Consider the following 17,049-nt stretch of genomic DNA (forward strand, 5'->3'; position numbering starts at 1 on the left):
AGATTTAGGAATAAGTTTTGGACTACGTTTTTAATCAAATATGAACTTTTTATTTTTCACTACATGATATGCTTTTAAAGTAAAATTTATTTATCTGATTGGGATTCAAGGATTAAGGATGGGATCGGGATCCCATTACCCATATATATGGTAAGGGGAATCCCCAAATTGAAAGATATGGGAATTAGGGAGGGTATGGGGGGGGGGGGGGGGCAAAAACAAATTTGATTATTGGTAGGGATGTGGCATACCTATCCCCCTATACCATTGCCATTCCTACTCTGACACTATGTTTAAAGAAATCCTTGGGTCCCAACCCATGGTGCATTTCCATGTCCACCCCAACGTACTAATTGACCAATTATATGCTTACACTTTTCTTTTTTAGAAAAAATTTACCAAACAACTAAACTTTTCACATAGTGACAATTATAATAGTGTTACTATATGAAAATTCTAGGCTTTTTTACTCAAATACCACCTGAAGTATAAAGGGTGTGCTCAAATACCACCCAAACTTTTTTTCTTGCCAATTTACCACCTGAACTTTCACATATTGGCCAATTTACCACCTACCGTCATTTTAGTTAAATTTTCTGTTTATTTCAAGGGTATTTTCGTCATTTATATAAAAAAAGCATTTTAAATATTAAAAAAAAAAATCTAATTAAACCCCTTAAAAAAAAAGGGTATTTCCATTTTCTATTTTTTTAGTTTTTAATTTTTTTTCTAATTATATTTTAAAAAAAGTTTTAAAAATAATAATATTTTTTTATTGTATTCAAGGGCAAAATGGGAAGTTTGGGAAATTTTTTGATGATTTAACAGAAAAATGGATGTTAGGTGGCAAATTAGCACATATTAATAATTTCAGGTGGTAAATTGACAAGAAAAAAAGTTTGGGTGGTATTTGAGCACACCCCCTGTAGTTCAGGTGCTATTTGGGTAAAAAAGCCAAAATTCTAAGGGCACCTTTGTTAGATTGGACTAGGACCAGATTAGGTTAAATAGGCCACTAACCTGCTTTTGTTTAAATTCACACACGGTATTAACTTAAGTTGGACTAAATAGCACCGGTTCCTGAAAAAAGCCTCACTAAACCTTCTAGTTTAACACCGTGTAAATGAGGGTTGTTGTTTAGCACTTAGTTAGAAGGCCACTAAATAACACCCAATTCACCTTCTCGTTTCACCCCTTTCACCATGTTAGTTTCTCTCTCTCTCTCTCTCTCTCTCTCTCTCTCTCTAGACAAGCTTGATTTAGAATTGACTTACTAGCTAGGTTTTTTTATTTTTTATTTTTTTTTTGTGGGATTGATCTATTGGATTGATGGCTTGCAAGCGGTCAACGATCCCTATTTGTTGCGGCGATGAACTTACACCCAATATTGGGTGTAACTTGATCAATCGAATAAAGCCTTCAAAAAGAAGGGTTCAAGAATTTTAGGCAAAATTCCAAAAACAAAGATTAAAGCTAGGTTAGGAATAATTGTTTAAGCTAGGTAAACCTAATACCATGTCAAAATCTAGGTTTAGGGGAAGAAATAATGCAATACATTATTCTTCTCAAAATAGGAACACAATAGTACAAGCCTTGTTAAACAAGAAATAGGATAAAAAAAAAGTAAATAATTAAAAATACACTTGGAATCCTAGAAAGACTAGGACTCAACACAATCACATTGAAAAAAAAAGAAAAAAAAAAACACCCAAATCTAGCCGCAACTAATCCACATGTTTGAACTGTTGAAATAGCAAGCCAGACCACTGTAAAAAACCTAGCTAGGTTCCAATGTGATCAAAGATGGACTTGGCAATGCCGCTTTTCTTAAGTTTAATATGTTCCTTATAATTCATTCCAATGTATTTTGGAGCTCGACCTTCCCTTTCACACAACTCTGGTGCTGGTGCAATAATTGTATCGAGCGATGGTCCATGTACTACGGCTATGGATATCCTTGTAGCTTTGTTGTTCACATTCGCTCTATGTATCACACTCTTGTATTTACCATTAGTGAGGATCTACATATATAAAACCATCAATTCAATCAAATATGAAGAATCATAATGATTGATATACAACATATCAATTTATAACCATCATGTAGATTCGGCAGTGTATTTGCACATGTTTCACTTTTAGCAATATTTTTGCTCCCCACATATTTAATCTTTTGGTCCTTCTAGTTTTGGTGAAGTTCTGTTTTCATCACTTTACTTTCAGATTTTTCGATTTTGGTCATATACTTTACAAATCGATCATTATAATTCAGAGATCGACATGTTATTAAGTAAAAGTATAGAGAGGAAAATAAAACTTAGACCAAATTACATGAACTAAATTAAAGTGAATTTTGACCTCCCATTTAATCTACTATATATGTAGAGAACTTCAACAGTAAAACCATCTTACATAAAATTAACTAATCCAAAACCTTTGTGAACACCGTATGTAGTGTATTTATGAGATTAATTCTCTAATTTTATGCTAATGTTCAAACACACATTATTGTGTTTATCATTAATATTTGACAATTACCTTAAAATAATGATTGTGCAAATTAATCTTTGTTATATATGACTTATGTGATTGTCAAACAGTCACAATTGAGTATTTAGATAAAATAAGAAAACGTTGTTTGACAAATCAATCAACCAAGCTATCGATCAATCAGTGGAACCGCGCTTGATTTGGTATCTAAAATAACATGACATAGAGTTTTTATATTTAAAATGAAAAAAATAAAAGTTCTAAGTTGGTACCTAAGGTTAATGAACTTCTACTTGGAACATTTTCTTGTAGAAAAAAGTACCTGCATTTGGTCGGAGAGGTTAACAAGAAAAGCGTTGGAAGGGGGATTGACATTGAACCACTTGCCATTGTGTTCTACTTGGAGGCCATTCATATCATTCTGTATGAGGAGTGTGAGTAAGCCATAGTCGGTATGATGTGGTAAACCAATTGCATCTTGTGGCTGAGGGCATGGTGGGTAGTAGTTGGTGACCAACAATTGTTTGCCACGATCCAAATTCATTGCCTCGTGTATGTAGTTGGCCTCCAATCCCAAGCTTTCTGATATTGCTTTTAGTATTTCCCTTGCTACTTCTCGGGTTCTTTTGGTATACTCCAATAAAACCTCACTGCATCACACAATAACTTTATAATCTAAACAAATAAAAAATAATTACCATTAATAAGGCTAAATTGCAGGTTTAGTTTTTGTGGTGTGACTAATATGTTTATAGACAAACCCGGGCAGTTTTTATATTTGTTTAAATGATACCTTCATGTGCTTGATGTCCATTTGACAATCACACGATAAAGTTCATCTTTTTGGTCAATTTAAGCTAGATGGACCAAGTGGGCATCCTTAGGAGGGCTATTTGGCTTAAAACCAATTAATACTAAATTTTAATATATATACCTGAAGCCAACCGGTTTGTCTGGGGAGTAGAATTCAGGATATACGCCGACCTTGAAGAAGTCTCGCCAGAAAAGGACTTTGTCCAATACAGGATTATTATAGCTGCTTCCATACTTGAATATTTCGTCCACATTGTCTCCTTTGTTAAACTCGTGCTTCTCATTCTCTGGAAGATTGAAAAATCTATTACTTGCATCAATCATCGCATTCATGAGGCTCTCTGGGACTCCGTGGTTAATCAACTAAGTACAAAAAGTTTGATGATTAGCTTTATATTCCACATGGTGTAATAATTAATGTGTTTAATGAATTGGTTACACCGCCACGTAGTGCATGTTACGGTCAAATTGAAACATTTCTTGACAAGCAAATACAAATTAACATACTATGAAGAAGCCCCATTCTTCACAAATTCTGACGAGGTCAGGATGGATGATTTTGGACCGTTCATCAGGAGAAGCAAAGGTGAGAAGAGAGAAATCAACGATGGGAATTGAGAAATCAGGGTGGTTTAGATCATCTGCTTCATCATAGGGGTTTTGGGTGTAAGTGTATGCAGAAGGCACAGAGTTGAGACCAGATGATGATTCAACTAGTGTTTTGATGCTCGTTTCTTTGGGTGGTTGAACAACCGGAGATGCCTGCAAGGTATGGACATTGGGAAAGTGAGTTGTTGCAGCCATTGGGAGATGAGTAATAGACTGATCAGACTGAGAGTACGTAAGAAGATATAGTACTGACAGAGAAGTGTAAGTATGGCTATTAAATGGTTCGAATTTATAGGCATACTTAGACTTGAAAGTGACAAATTGAAAAAAACAATAGTAAATAATTATAAACCTCCTAATTCTACTTTAGTTAATTCATAACCTCTGATCATTTTTATAGTTAATTCATAACCCCCTATTTTACTTAAATTTTTGTCTAAACCCCCTACTCAATAGATATATAGCTACTGTTGACTTTTATTTTTGTTATAATTTCGGTTGTGCCCATTTTCAATTACTGCTGTACATATGCACATCGCTGACATCATCCAAATGCATGATACACTCGCTGACATTGCCCAGCTGCATGATCCACTTGCTGACATTGCCCAGCTGCATGATCCACTCGCTTGGTCTAGCGCCATCTCCATCCCATATCTAAAAAATTGAAAAAAAGAGTTGGGTGAAAAATGAACAAATCATGGTTTGATGAACTCTAGACCTTGTACAAGAGGGAAGCACGGCCAACCAACTCAACCAAGTTGCAACTTGTGTAAATGTATTTATACAGTTTTATAGATATGTAAACTCTAATTCTAATTCTAGTTTGTCTATTTTTATTGCACTATTATTAAATCTTTATTTGAAAATTACTTTTTGAGTGCATTGTAATTGATGGATGTGAGGATTCTGAAAGCTGACAGGGAATACAAGTTAGAGAAATGTTAGCTACATTCCCTAATCTATTTTTTCTTTCCACCTTCTCTTATTATTGTAGTTTCCTTATCATTGTAGTTTCATGATTGTAACCTTTCATTTTTAATACAACCATATTGCATTTAAAAATGAGGAAATTACAGATTTAGTCCAGTTATTTTATACATAGTTCAATTTTGGTCCACAATCTTTTTAAAGTTGTGTTTTGGTCCACTAATTGTTCCACTTGTTTAATAAAGGTCCAGATTTGTTTTCTCAAATTTTGGTATGCCTTTTACCCTATCAAATCTCACCCAAATTCAACAAACATATACTTGTTTTAAAGTTATGCATTTTTTCTTTACAACTATATAAAAATTATTAAAATTGGAGTTTTAAAACTCAAGATAATTGACCCCAAAGTAGAGTATATGAAACTGCCAATTTTTCAAACTTCACCCAATCTCAATTCTCTTAGATTCTAATACTCCAAATTTGTTTTTATGACTAAGAAATGATGAAATATAACTTATACTTCAATTATAATTGAAGAAAACACTACCGAAAGGATTTAAAATCACAAATCTAGACCTTTATTGAACAAATGAAACAATTAGTGGACCAAAACAGAACTTAAAAAAGATCGTGGACCAAAATTGAACTAGGTATAAAATAAGTAGACCAAATTTGTAATTTCCTCTTTAAAAATCATTTCTATAAAAAATTAACTAAATCGAAAATTAATTTGTTGTATAATTGTTATCAAACAAGCAAACAATTTTGTTAAAAATTACACTCACTATTTGTTTCTTTAATAACATTTACATGACTAAATCATTTTCGATTTAGTTTATTTTTACAAAAAGAATTTTTAAAGAGTGATCTAAAAAAATGATCTTAATTGAAATAATAATTTTACCGATTGGTCTTGAAACTACACTTTAAAATGAGAACAATAAGAGAAAAAATCGAAAGAGAAAGTAGATTAGGGAAATTAGCTATAACATTCCTTTACAAGTTATCCAATGCCAAGATCTGGCAGTGATATGCATGTGCACACAGACAGAGCTACACAATTTGTAGTTTGTAGTTTGCTTCATTAATTATAAGCATATGTGCAAAAAGACATAGAAGTATAGGACGTAAATTCATGGCAGATTTATAATAAAATATCTATGGAAAGCGACTTTTCCATTTCTAAAATCAGGCATATCAAGATATGATGCAGGAGCATAGAGGCCTAATCAAGATCGAAATCAGCCCAAAATAGCCCAAAGAAGACCTATAACAAAAGTCAACTTTTAATTATTATTTTCTTAATTAAGAATATTGTAATCTTTATTTTATTATTTTCCTTTTACTAATTTCCTAATTCTATAAGGTTAAGAGGCTATTTAAGTCATGTTTTGTAGCTATTCTGGGAGTTTTTGATAATTAATAGAAAAATACAATAACTATTTTAGCTGTAGGCAGGATTGCCTTATCCTTTACTCTTGTGTCGTGTTTTAATTGAGTTGGTGGCTATGTTTGAAATTTGATCTGCATCATTAATAGCTATTGTATTTTTCTATTAATCATCAAAACTCCCCAAAATAACTACAAAACATGAATTAAATAGCCTCTTAACCCTACAAAATTAGAAAATTAGTAAAAGAAAAATAATAAAATCAAGATTACAATATTCTTAATTAAGAAATTAATAATTAAAAGTTGACTTTTGTCATAGGTCTTCTTTAGGCCATTTTGGGCTGATTTCGATCTCGATTAGGCCCCTATGCTCCTGCATCAAGATACTGTACAAACACCAATTCGAAAGGAACATAAAATATTAATCGTAAAGCACCAATACCAAAATTCCAAAAAAAAATCACCATTAAGTTTTGTTAAAAAATTAGATTTGAAGAAATGAAGAAATCTATCTCCAACTAATTGTGGTTATTACACTTATGAATATGATAAGCTGGTCCATCCAAAATTTTATGCCACATTAATTACCGTCTGTCTAACAACAAATAATATCGTCCTCAAATCATCCAAAATCAATGTTATATATCCACGACCTCTCCTTTAGTGAAGGATTTAAAATAACTCGATCAATAACTTGAAACAAATAATTTTAGCTTGGTCTTCAGGTCTTTAAGCTTCTGTTCCTCCAGAGCTTTGAGTTGAGCTTCTGTCAACATGGTCCCTTCTGCATAGGCTGTGATTCCATTCTCCACCAGACTCCAGTATTCTTTTGATCTCAAGAAGTTTTCCATCAACATGCTCCAATGATCGTAATGACCATCAAACCGTGGAATATATTGATGGTTGAACAAAACTGCTTCGCTCTGATGACATTGAGACTTGCTACGGCAAAGCTCACTGCTTTCTTTGATCTTCATAACCAAATGGTGTTGCTCTAATACCAATTGTTAGTTTCAGGAAGATCAAAATAGGAGAAAAAACCTATTGTTTATTGAATAACAATGAGGCTTAAATAGAATAACAATGAGGCTTAAATAGCCTTACAAAACAGAGGAAATACAAACATGATTTCACGATTAACAAGTCCTGAAATCAAGGGATCCTCCTGCATGTGGAAACATTCAACCCTTGGCTACTTTCCTAAAACATAGAGTTATTTCCAACGGAAACAAAACAACTGAAACAAATAACAAATAAATCTTCACACTCTCCTTTGCTTGTCCAAAATAATGCAAGTGAAGGATTTAAAATGTGTCAATTAATAAGTTTCGGGGTCCGAAGATAGGTGGAAAGTGGATGGTAGGTGGAGTGTGAAGCGACAGCACATTAAGGACCAGAAATCTGTGCTTGCTGTAGCTTTCATCTTTTATGTTGGCTAATGGCTACAAACAATTTATCATTCAAATCAAGTTGGTATAGAAATATTTGCAAGTACTCTCAGATCATAATTCTAGGCTCTAGCACTAACATTTTCTCATTGGCCAACGCTATCCATTTACTCATCATAATTGTAAGTTGACGCCACTTTAAACTTGATTTCTACGCATCCAACTTCCACAACACACTTTAGAGCATGTACAATAACATGACTAAATGTTATGCTATATGTTAAATATAATAGAATTAATAAAAAAAGGTCATTACAATGACATAGCTGAATTTAATAATTGATATTGAGGAACTAAGGAAAAAAGTGGACCCACCATTTAAAAAGTATGGATAAATAAAAAATAAAAAAATCAAGTGAAAAAAAGTGATTGGTTGAAAAAGTACTGGGTCTCACGATGAGAAAGAGAGGAAATGATATTTACGTGAATGAAAAAGGTTGTAGCAAGAGGCATGAGGATGGGCAACTATCATGCGTTGATTGGTCATATATTCAAATTTTACAATTCCTAAATTTGACTTTGACATGAAAAATACTAAAATATTAATTTGAGTATTAAAATAATAATATTTAAATATATTTAATATTGTACTCATATTAAAGATCTCATTAAAATCTTTATAATGATATAATTATAAAAATCATTTAATATATTAAATTTAATTTATAAAGATATATATTAATATATTAAAAATATAAACATATTAACATATAGCTATAGTTTTTGTGACAAAAAGCACAAAAACTATTGCTAAATGTTAAAAGTCATACTAAATATAGCATATAGCATAACATATAGCAAAAAGTCGTTGTACATGCTCTTATTCATATTTCTTCTTCTGCCTGCTTTTGTTTTTGGTTTGTGCGTGCTTCATTGCTACACTTTGGTTCGTGGCCGGAGAACATCCATACTTCTTATATTTTATCTTTTTTGTTACGTCCTCCCTTTCTTAATTTTTTCTTTCTTAAATTTGGTTTTGTTTTTTCCACTCTTGGATATATGGTAAGCATGCGCTGATGCGCATTCCTTAATTTGTTAGGATATATGGTAACACTCTTAATTTATATAAGGCTTTTTTACCTAAATACCACCTTGAGATGTGCTATCATACCATTCAAACTTTTTTTCTTGCCAATTTACCAACTGAAGTTATCAATATGTGTCAATTTGCCACTTGACATCCATTTTTTTGTTAAATCATCAAAAAATTTCCCAAACTTCTCATTTTGTCCATGAATACAATACAAAAATAATACTATTTTAAAAACTATTTTTAAAATATAATTATAAAAAAACTTAAACTAAAAAAATAGAAAAAGGAAATACTCTTAAAGTCTTTTTTTTTTTTTTTTTCTAGTGGTTTACTTAGAAATTTTTTTTTTCAATATTTCAAATGCTTTTATCATATGAATTGACGGAAATACCCTTAAAATAAATAGAAAATTTAACTGAAGTGAAGGTAGGTGGTAGATTGGCCAATATGTGAAAGTTCAGGTGGTAAATTCACAAAAAAGAAAGGTTTGGGTGGTATTTGAGCATACCCGGCCCCTATATATAGTTCAGATAGTATTTAAGTAAAAAAGCCTTTATATAAATATATTTTATATTAATTAAGACTTACAAAATAGACGGTTCGAATCGTTAAATATATATAATATAGAATAAAACTCATGATTGATTTCTTAAATAAAATTATTTAAGTAATTCCTCAGTGAAAAGAGCTTGTCTCATTATATATATATATAAATATATATTTCATTGATACGTACGTAGACTGTTATTGTTATGATTCAAAGCACGCTAACAAAACTAGATTTAAATATATGGAAAAAAATGGCTTGGAAAGTAAGATCAAATGGCGGTAAGAAAAAATACAAAAGGAAAAAGAAGAGAAAACTGGATTAAAATGTTTATGTTATTATCAAATGACCATTAAAAATGATTTGTTTTTTTTTTTAAATCTATGAGGGCGCATCAAACTTCACTATTATTGATGTGTAGCCACTTTTTCTATATTATTTTACACTAAACTGGAATGTAGTTTGCTAGCAAAAATGAAACGATAGCAAACAGATCTTTTATGAAGTAATAAAGGCCCTAATTTAGAGCAACACATACACTCTATAAGCGCCCTATTTATCTGGTTGCCCTATTTTAAAGCAAACAAATCTCTCAGGTTTCATTTATACATCATATAACACGTACTCACACTCTACAAGTTTCTAGCAAACTTGCTGGGACGCTGCATACACTGCCAACAGGTAAATATATATGTATCGCCAAGCAGAGCAAACATGTCGTAAGCCTTCATAAAATCAACCTTGAGGACACATTTAGAATTGCTAGTTGGCCCAATATAGGAATCTGTCCAACTAACACATTTAGAATTGCTAGTTAACCCAATATAGGAATCTGTCCCATGTTCAAGTAGTCATACCCTTAATTATGAAATGTATTTATGGTCTTACATAGGCGTTATTACATGTTTGATGACTACAAGATCTTTTGCAGTAACAGAGAATCGATCAGCACCCAAGGCTCGATAAAGAAGAAAAAATCAACCTTGAGGACACACTTAGAATTGCTGGAAATATATTTATTAATTGTAGTTCCGCGCGCAAGAGCTTTTGGCCAAGCAGTAGTATGTTATCACCAACATATATTTATTCCAACCAGAGCAGGCCCACACTTTAATTAGTATTTTTCGATTTTTTTTATCTGTCTGTTGTCGGCTTCTCCTCTATTGCCCTTTTTGGGGGTTCTTTATATATTATATTCAATTTACTATAAATTAAAACAGGCCCCTTGATCTCCATCCAAGTGAGAGGTTGACTAACTTTGGGTCTAGATCTCCATTCAAGTGGTTAGGAATTTAGGATTGGTGATCTCTATTCAAAAATAAGGATCAATATCACCAATCACTCACGTGCACATGCATACAATTGATCGAGTTGATTAAATGCACAAATATAGTTGAAATTTAGCCTAGCCGAGTCGATCATCCTCGCTTTTCCCTTAATGATGATATACATCATATATATATAAAGCTTTGGTAATAATTATGTATTGTTTGACAAAAGAATATTTATTAGTAGGTATATAAGCATATAGATAAACACTTTCATGTCAAATCGCGAATTAGTTTGTTGAAATTTTAGAAGAATAATGATAGCCAAATGACAATTTAGAATTAACCAGCCTTGTATGAAAAAAGTGAGCTTTTTGGAAATTAATTCAATAGTATTGATCCATCGATCTCAACGTGTTACAAAGGCCAAAATATATAAACTATACTTGGAGAGATCAGCAGAACTTGAGGGTTCTCTACTTGTTTTACATAGCTAATTAATAATATTTTATAAATTATCAAAATTATTGGGTTTAGTCTAAGTGGTGATGGTGGATGGGATAATGAATATTAACTTTAGAATTAATATATAGATTGAGTGTTCGATTCCCTGCATTGTAGCCAAAAACAAAGAATTTGAAGCATGAAATGTATTTATGATATTAAACACACGCTCTTACATGTTTAAGCCTAATGGCTTTTAAAGCTATGCGTTCAATCATCCCAGCCAAATTACAAGATCTTCGGCAATAACTGACTTATAGAACTAAAACACCGATGATAACATAATTATTGAAAGAGAGAAAAAATAAACCAAAAGGAAGCAGCAACTGTTTCATTATATGGTTGAAGCCATTGTAGAAAGTTCAGTTAGGCTCGTATATGATCAAAGGTGGACTTCATGTAGTTCTTGCCACTTTGTTGAAGTTGGATATATTCGTTATAGTTCATGCCAATGTATTTTGGAGGTTGGCCCTCTCTTTCACACAACTCTGGTGCTGGGGCAATAGTTGTATCTACCGATGGTCCATGTGGGATGGCAATGGATATTCTTGTAGCTTTGTTGTTCATATTGGCTCGATGCATCACACTCTTGTATTTACCGTTGGTCAAGATCTACCCAAAAGAAAAACATATATTTAAAATTTTAAATATACATGAGTAGTCAATTATACATGTGTTCTTTTTCTTCACAAATGTACAGAACATTTGGAAATTTGCAATAATGTTGACTAAATGTCAAATGGGATTGCTTTATTTCTCCCTTGTTGTTTTGAATGTAGGGCACATATAATATATAATTAATAATGATTGATTAGAGAGAAAATTTCTACCTGCATTTGGTCAGCAAGGTTTACAAAAAAACCATTGGGAGGGCCATCCACAGTGAGCCATTTGCCGTTATGTTCCACTTGGAGACCATTCATCTCATTCTCAATGAGGAGTGTGACCAAGCCATGATCAGTATGATGGGGTATTCCAATTGCATGTTCAGGCTGAGGGCATGGTGGGTAGTAGCAGTTGGCTGCCAACATTTGTAAGCCACGATCCATATTCATTGCATTGTGTATGTAGTCAGCCTCCAATCCCAAGCTTTCTGATATTGCTCTTGTGATTTCCAGTGCTACTTCTCTTGCTCTTTTGCTAAACTCCATTGAAATCTCACTACATCATCCAAGAAAATTATTAATCAATGAATCCAAATTTATAGTCTCACAATATAATTATTTTGGTAAGAAAATTATTAATAAATGATTTAGATTTATAGTCTATAGTCTATACATACCTGAAGCGAGACGGTTTGTAGAGGGAGTAAAATTCTGGATGCACTCTAACTTTGAAGAAGTCCCTCCAGAGAAGCACTTTATCCAAAGCAAGTTTGTAACTAGTTCCATACTTGAACATTTCCAGCACATCATTTCCTGATTTAAACTCTTGCTTCTCTTCGTCAGGAAGACTAAAAAATCCGTGACACGCGTCAATCATCGCTTTCATTAAGCTCTCTGGTACTCCATGGTTAATCGCCTGATTAGGTGAAATGATACAATGGTTAGCTTTGATATTCATCATTAATTAACACAAAGAATAACACAATTCACAAGTGATGAAACAAAATAACATACTATGAAGAAGCCCCATTCTTGGCAAATCTTGACGAGATCATGAATGATTTTGGAACGTTGATCAGGAGAACCAGAGGTGAGAAGGGACATATCCACAATGGGAATAGCGAATTCAGGATCATTTGGATCCGCTTCTTCACTGGGGTTTATGTTGAAAGCATAAGCAGAAGGAACAGAGCTGAGAGCAGGGGATTCAGCAAGTGCTTTGATGCTTGTAACTTGAGGTACTGCCTCCACGGTTTCAGCAGCAACTGGAGGAGCCATAGAGTGAGAGAGAGACACAGAGAGAGAGAGATTGTTGAGTTGCTATGGATGAGAAACATTGTTCTAATTTATAGGCAGTTCGGGTGACCTCAATTTACACGTGGTCAACATCCTTTATAGAAGCAAGAAAAAAATTTAATACTTTCTAGCCCACCTTACCCCATGAATTAATTGAGACACAACCTACAGAATCCACCAGCTATATACTTTTTTTTTTCCTTTTTTTATCTCTTTTATTTTGGCCATGTTGTTATCTGAACTATATTTAATTTCAATTGTTTTTCACATTCTTAATTATTAGAATATTGTGTAGAACTTTTTAATTATATACTTTAGTTAATTCATAACCTCCGATCATTTTTATAGTTAATTCATAACCCCCTATTTTACTTAAATTTTTATCTAAACCCCTAGCCACATCACCCAGCTGCATGATACACTCATTGACATTGCCCAGCTGCATGATCCACTTGCTTACATTGCCTAGCTGCATGATCCACTCGCTTGGTCTAGAGCCATCTCCATCCCATATCTAAAAAATTGAAAAAAAAGAGTTGGGTGAAAAATGAACAAATCAAGGTTTGAACACCAGACCTTGTACAAGTGCGAAGCAAGGCCAACCAACTCAACCAAGTTGCAACTTGTGTAAATGTAGTAGAATTAACTATATTTATACAGTTTAATAGATATTTAATTTCAATTTCTAATTTGTCTATTTTTATTGCACTATTATTAAATCTTTATTTGAAAATTACTTTTTGAGTGCATTGTAATTGATGGATGTGAGCATTCTGAAAGCTGACAGGGAATACAAGTCAGAGAAATGTTAGCTACATTCCCTAATCTATTTTTCTTTCCACCTTCTCTTATCATTGTAGTTTCCTTATTATTGTAGTTTCATGATTGTAACCTTTCATTTTTAAGACAACCATATTGCATTTAAAAATCATTTCTATAAAAAATTAACTAAATCGAAAATCAATTTGTTGTATAATTGTTATCAAATAAGCAAACAATTTTGTTAATAATTAGACTCACTATTTGTTTCTTTAATAATATTTACATGACTAAATCATTTTCGATTTGGTTTTGTTCGTATGACTAATCATCTCGGCATAACGACAAGTCACACAAAGCCTAACACCATGCTGTTTGGGCCTAGACCCAAAAGACTAAGCCCTTCCTGGGCTCCTAGCCCACGATCTACTAGGCTCCGGCCTCATGGGCTCCGGCCCCCTGGGCCCCGGCCTCTTAGGCTCCGGCCTCCCAAGCTCAAGCCTCCCGGGCCCCCGGCCCGTGTCAACTCACTCGGATCCTCGAGACCGGTGCCACGTGGCGCTCCTACAGTGCAAGTCACCACAAAGGACACGTGTCGTCACCGGATTGGTTGACACTCTTCCAAAGGTACTATAAAAGAGGTACCTTCTTGTCATCAAGAGGACAACTGAAATCATTATTATACTATTCACTCACTCTGCTCTCAGATCTCTCTGAACACTGACTTGAGCGTCGGAGGAGCTTTGGCCAGCACCACACCGGTGCCCTTCCCGCTCACTTTTGTGTACTTGCGCAGGGTGCTTTGGATATCATTCTCTCTCATTACTCACCAGTCGGACCCAGCTACCCGTTCCTGCCCCAGTTCGACGTGTCATCCACTCAGTGGCGGGTCAACGGGCCTACGTGGTTCGACTCGACGTTGACTGCTCTACCATTTTTTAGCATCAACAGTTTGGCGCCGTCTGTGGGAAAGTTACAACTTTTCCCCATTGAATTCTCTACCCTCAGTTGTGGTGCAAAAACCTTCCGAGCTTCCGAGCTCCCGAGCTTCCGAGCTCCCGAGCTTCCGAGCTCCCTAGCTTCCGAGCTACCGACCCTCACAATGTCTGACGGAGGTCCTATCCTCGACCAAGTTGACAACACCCCGCTGGTTGACAAGCGAGGCAAGAAGACTGCCGAATCTGATCAGGAGGAGTACATCCAGCGATTGGAGGCTCAGCTCCAACAAACCCAGGAACAGCTCGACCTCCAAAAAGGTGCAACACAGCTGTATGAGCGACTCCTCCGCGACAGGGAAGAACATACCACCCCCCGGAGTGGTGAGAGGAGGAACCCCCATGACAGGGACGAACACACCACTCTCCGGAGTGGTGAGAGGAATAACCCCCCCCGAAGGGACCAAAATGTTTCGCGTCAGCTGGACGCGGGGGAAGGTAGCCGCCCACCCCCAGGTTTCCAAAAGAGACTTATCCACCCGGTCGCCCGGGCTCGATCTGGCGAGCATCCCACTCGCTCTGAAGAGTTTCACATTTATCGGGACTGTCGTCATCTGCTCGACGACAACCGCTCTCGGCGAGAAGAGCAACGGACGAACCGGGGCGAATCCAACCCGCGTCCCCGAGACTTGGAGGAGGAGCAGGACCGATCCAACCCGCGTCCCCGAGACTTGGAGGAGGAGCAGGCTCCCCGTCCCAAGCGACGACGGGGAGAAGAGCAGGTCCTCTCGGCTGGGCGCCGCGCAGAAAGTAACACTTTCATAAGTGAACAAGTCGCTGACTCAGGTAATAGCGGCTCTCTTCCACCAGACCAGCTCCAGCAACTTCTCATGGACATCAGTGAGCGCCTGAAAAGAGTGGAGGGAAGAAGTCGGGGTGGGCACCCATCTTTAGAAACAAGGGAGCTGCCTGGACCTTTCACAGCTCGCATCCTATCCACTCCTCCGGTTGGCGACGTCCGACCTCCCAAAATCACTCCATACACGGGGAAGGAAGACCCATATGACCACCTCATGAGTTTCAGATCCGCTCTGGAATCTAAAGGTGCTGATGACATTACAAAGTGTCGAATCTTCCCTTCCACCCTCTCTGGCAGTGCAAGGGACTGGTTCTACCAACTTCCTCCGGGCTCGGTTGATTGCTTCAACGAGCTCCGAGAACTCTTCCTAGGCCAGTATATCATCCAGACCGATAGAATCTACACCACGGATGACCTGACTCGAGTCCGACAGGGCAGCAGGGAATCCCTCCGGGAATACATTACTCGATTTCAGCTAGAGCGATCTCGGTGTCGCGACTGTGATGAGAAGGTAGCCTTCGCCGCTTTCAAGGGTGGTCTCCTAGAGGGGGACTTCTTGTTCGAACTCAACCGCCGCAATCCGCGCACCTACAAAGAACTTATGCATGAGGCCATTGCCTATGCTACTGCGGAATTCAAAACATATGGGAAGAAGCCGCCCACCATGGATCGCGTCCACAAACTTTCTGAGATGTTTTCCGGTCTCAAGAAGTCCCAAATGCGCCTGAACCCTGCCAAGTGCACGTTCGGCGTATTTTCGGGAAAATTCCTTGGCTTCATGGTGAGCCAAAGGGGGATAGAGGCCAACCCTGAAAAAATCAAAGCCTTGATCGATATGCAATCTCCCAGAACTCAGAAGGAAGTGCAGAGCCTAACGGGCAGGGTCGCCGCCTTGACACGATTCATATCCAAGGCCACCGACCGTTGCGCCCCATTCTTCAAAACCCTTAAGGCTCGGACCAAATACATTGACTGGACTCCGGAGTGTGAGAAGGCCTTCCAAGATCTAAAAGAGTACATGGGCAAATCACCTCTACTTTCTAAACCCGAGCCAGGGGAAGAGCTACTACTCTACTTGTCCGTTTCCTTGACAGCCACCAGCTCAGTCCTCATTCGACTTGAGGATAGGGTTGAGCACCCGGTGTACTATACCAGCAAGGCCCTGCAAGATGCTGAGACAAGATATCCAGAGATAGAAAAATTAGCCCTTGCCTTGGTTACATCAGCCCGGCGCCTCCGCCCATACTTCCAGGCTCATCCTATCGTGGTTCTCACCAATCAACCACTTAGGCAAGTATTGCAGCGGCCTGAGGTCTCTGGCCGACTTATCAAATGGTCCATTGAGTTGAGCGAATTTGACATTTCCTACCGCCCAAGGCCCGCAATCAAGGGACAAGCCATTGCAGACTTCATTTCAGAGTCTACATTCCTACCCGAGGCTGAGCCCTCCTCCACCATTGTGTCGACCACCGATCCACCAACTTCTTCTACTCCAGCAATCAGGTTGGATCGCCCAATCTGGTCTTTATATGTTGATGGATCTTCTAATCAACAGGGCAGT

General features: G+C 36.4%; 2 protein-coding genes across 2 annotated transcripts; both read right to left on the reverse strand.

Moving 5' to 3' along the window:
• Positions 1-1,781: 1,781 nt before the first annotated feature.
• On the reverse strand, positions 1,782-4,107 carry LOC147277258 (2-oxoglutarate-dependent dioxygenase 19-like). Its single transcript, XM_086255614.1, has 4 exons — positions 3,811-4,107; positions 3,425-3,666; positions 2,813-3,140; positions 1,782-2,021 (listed from the first exon to the last, which is right to left on the reverse strand). The coding sequence occupies exons 1-4, from the start codon at positions 4,105-4,107 to the stop codon at positions 1,782-1,784; spliced, it is 1,107 nt and encodes a 368-aa protein (XP_086111740.1).
• Positions 4,108-11,165: 7,058 nt separating this feature from the next.
• On the reverse strand, positions 11,166-12,940 carry LOC147277259 (2-oxoglutarate-dependent dioxygenase 19-like). Its single transcript, XM_086254182.1, has 4 exons — positions 12,654-12,940; positions 12,317-12,555; positions 11,865-12,195; positions 11,166-11,646 (listed from the first exon to the last, which is right to left on the reverse strand). Exons 1-4 carry the CDS (start codon positions 12,915-12,917, stop codon positions 11,401-11,403), a joined length of 1,080 nt encoding a protein of 359 aa, XP_086110308.1. The 5' UTR covers positions 12,918-12,940; the 3' UTR covers positions 11,166-11,400.
• Positions 12,941-17,049: the final 4,109 nt, after the last annotated feature.

This window comes from Dryas octopetala, chromosome 8 (genome assembly GCF_963921425.1).
Source record: "Dryas octopetala chromosome 8, drDryOcto1.1, whole genome shotgun sequence".
Lineage (NCBI taxonomy): Eukaryota > Viridiplantae > Streptophyta > Magnoliopsida > Rosales > Rosaceae > Dryas > Dryas octopetala.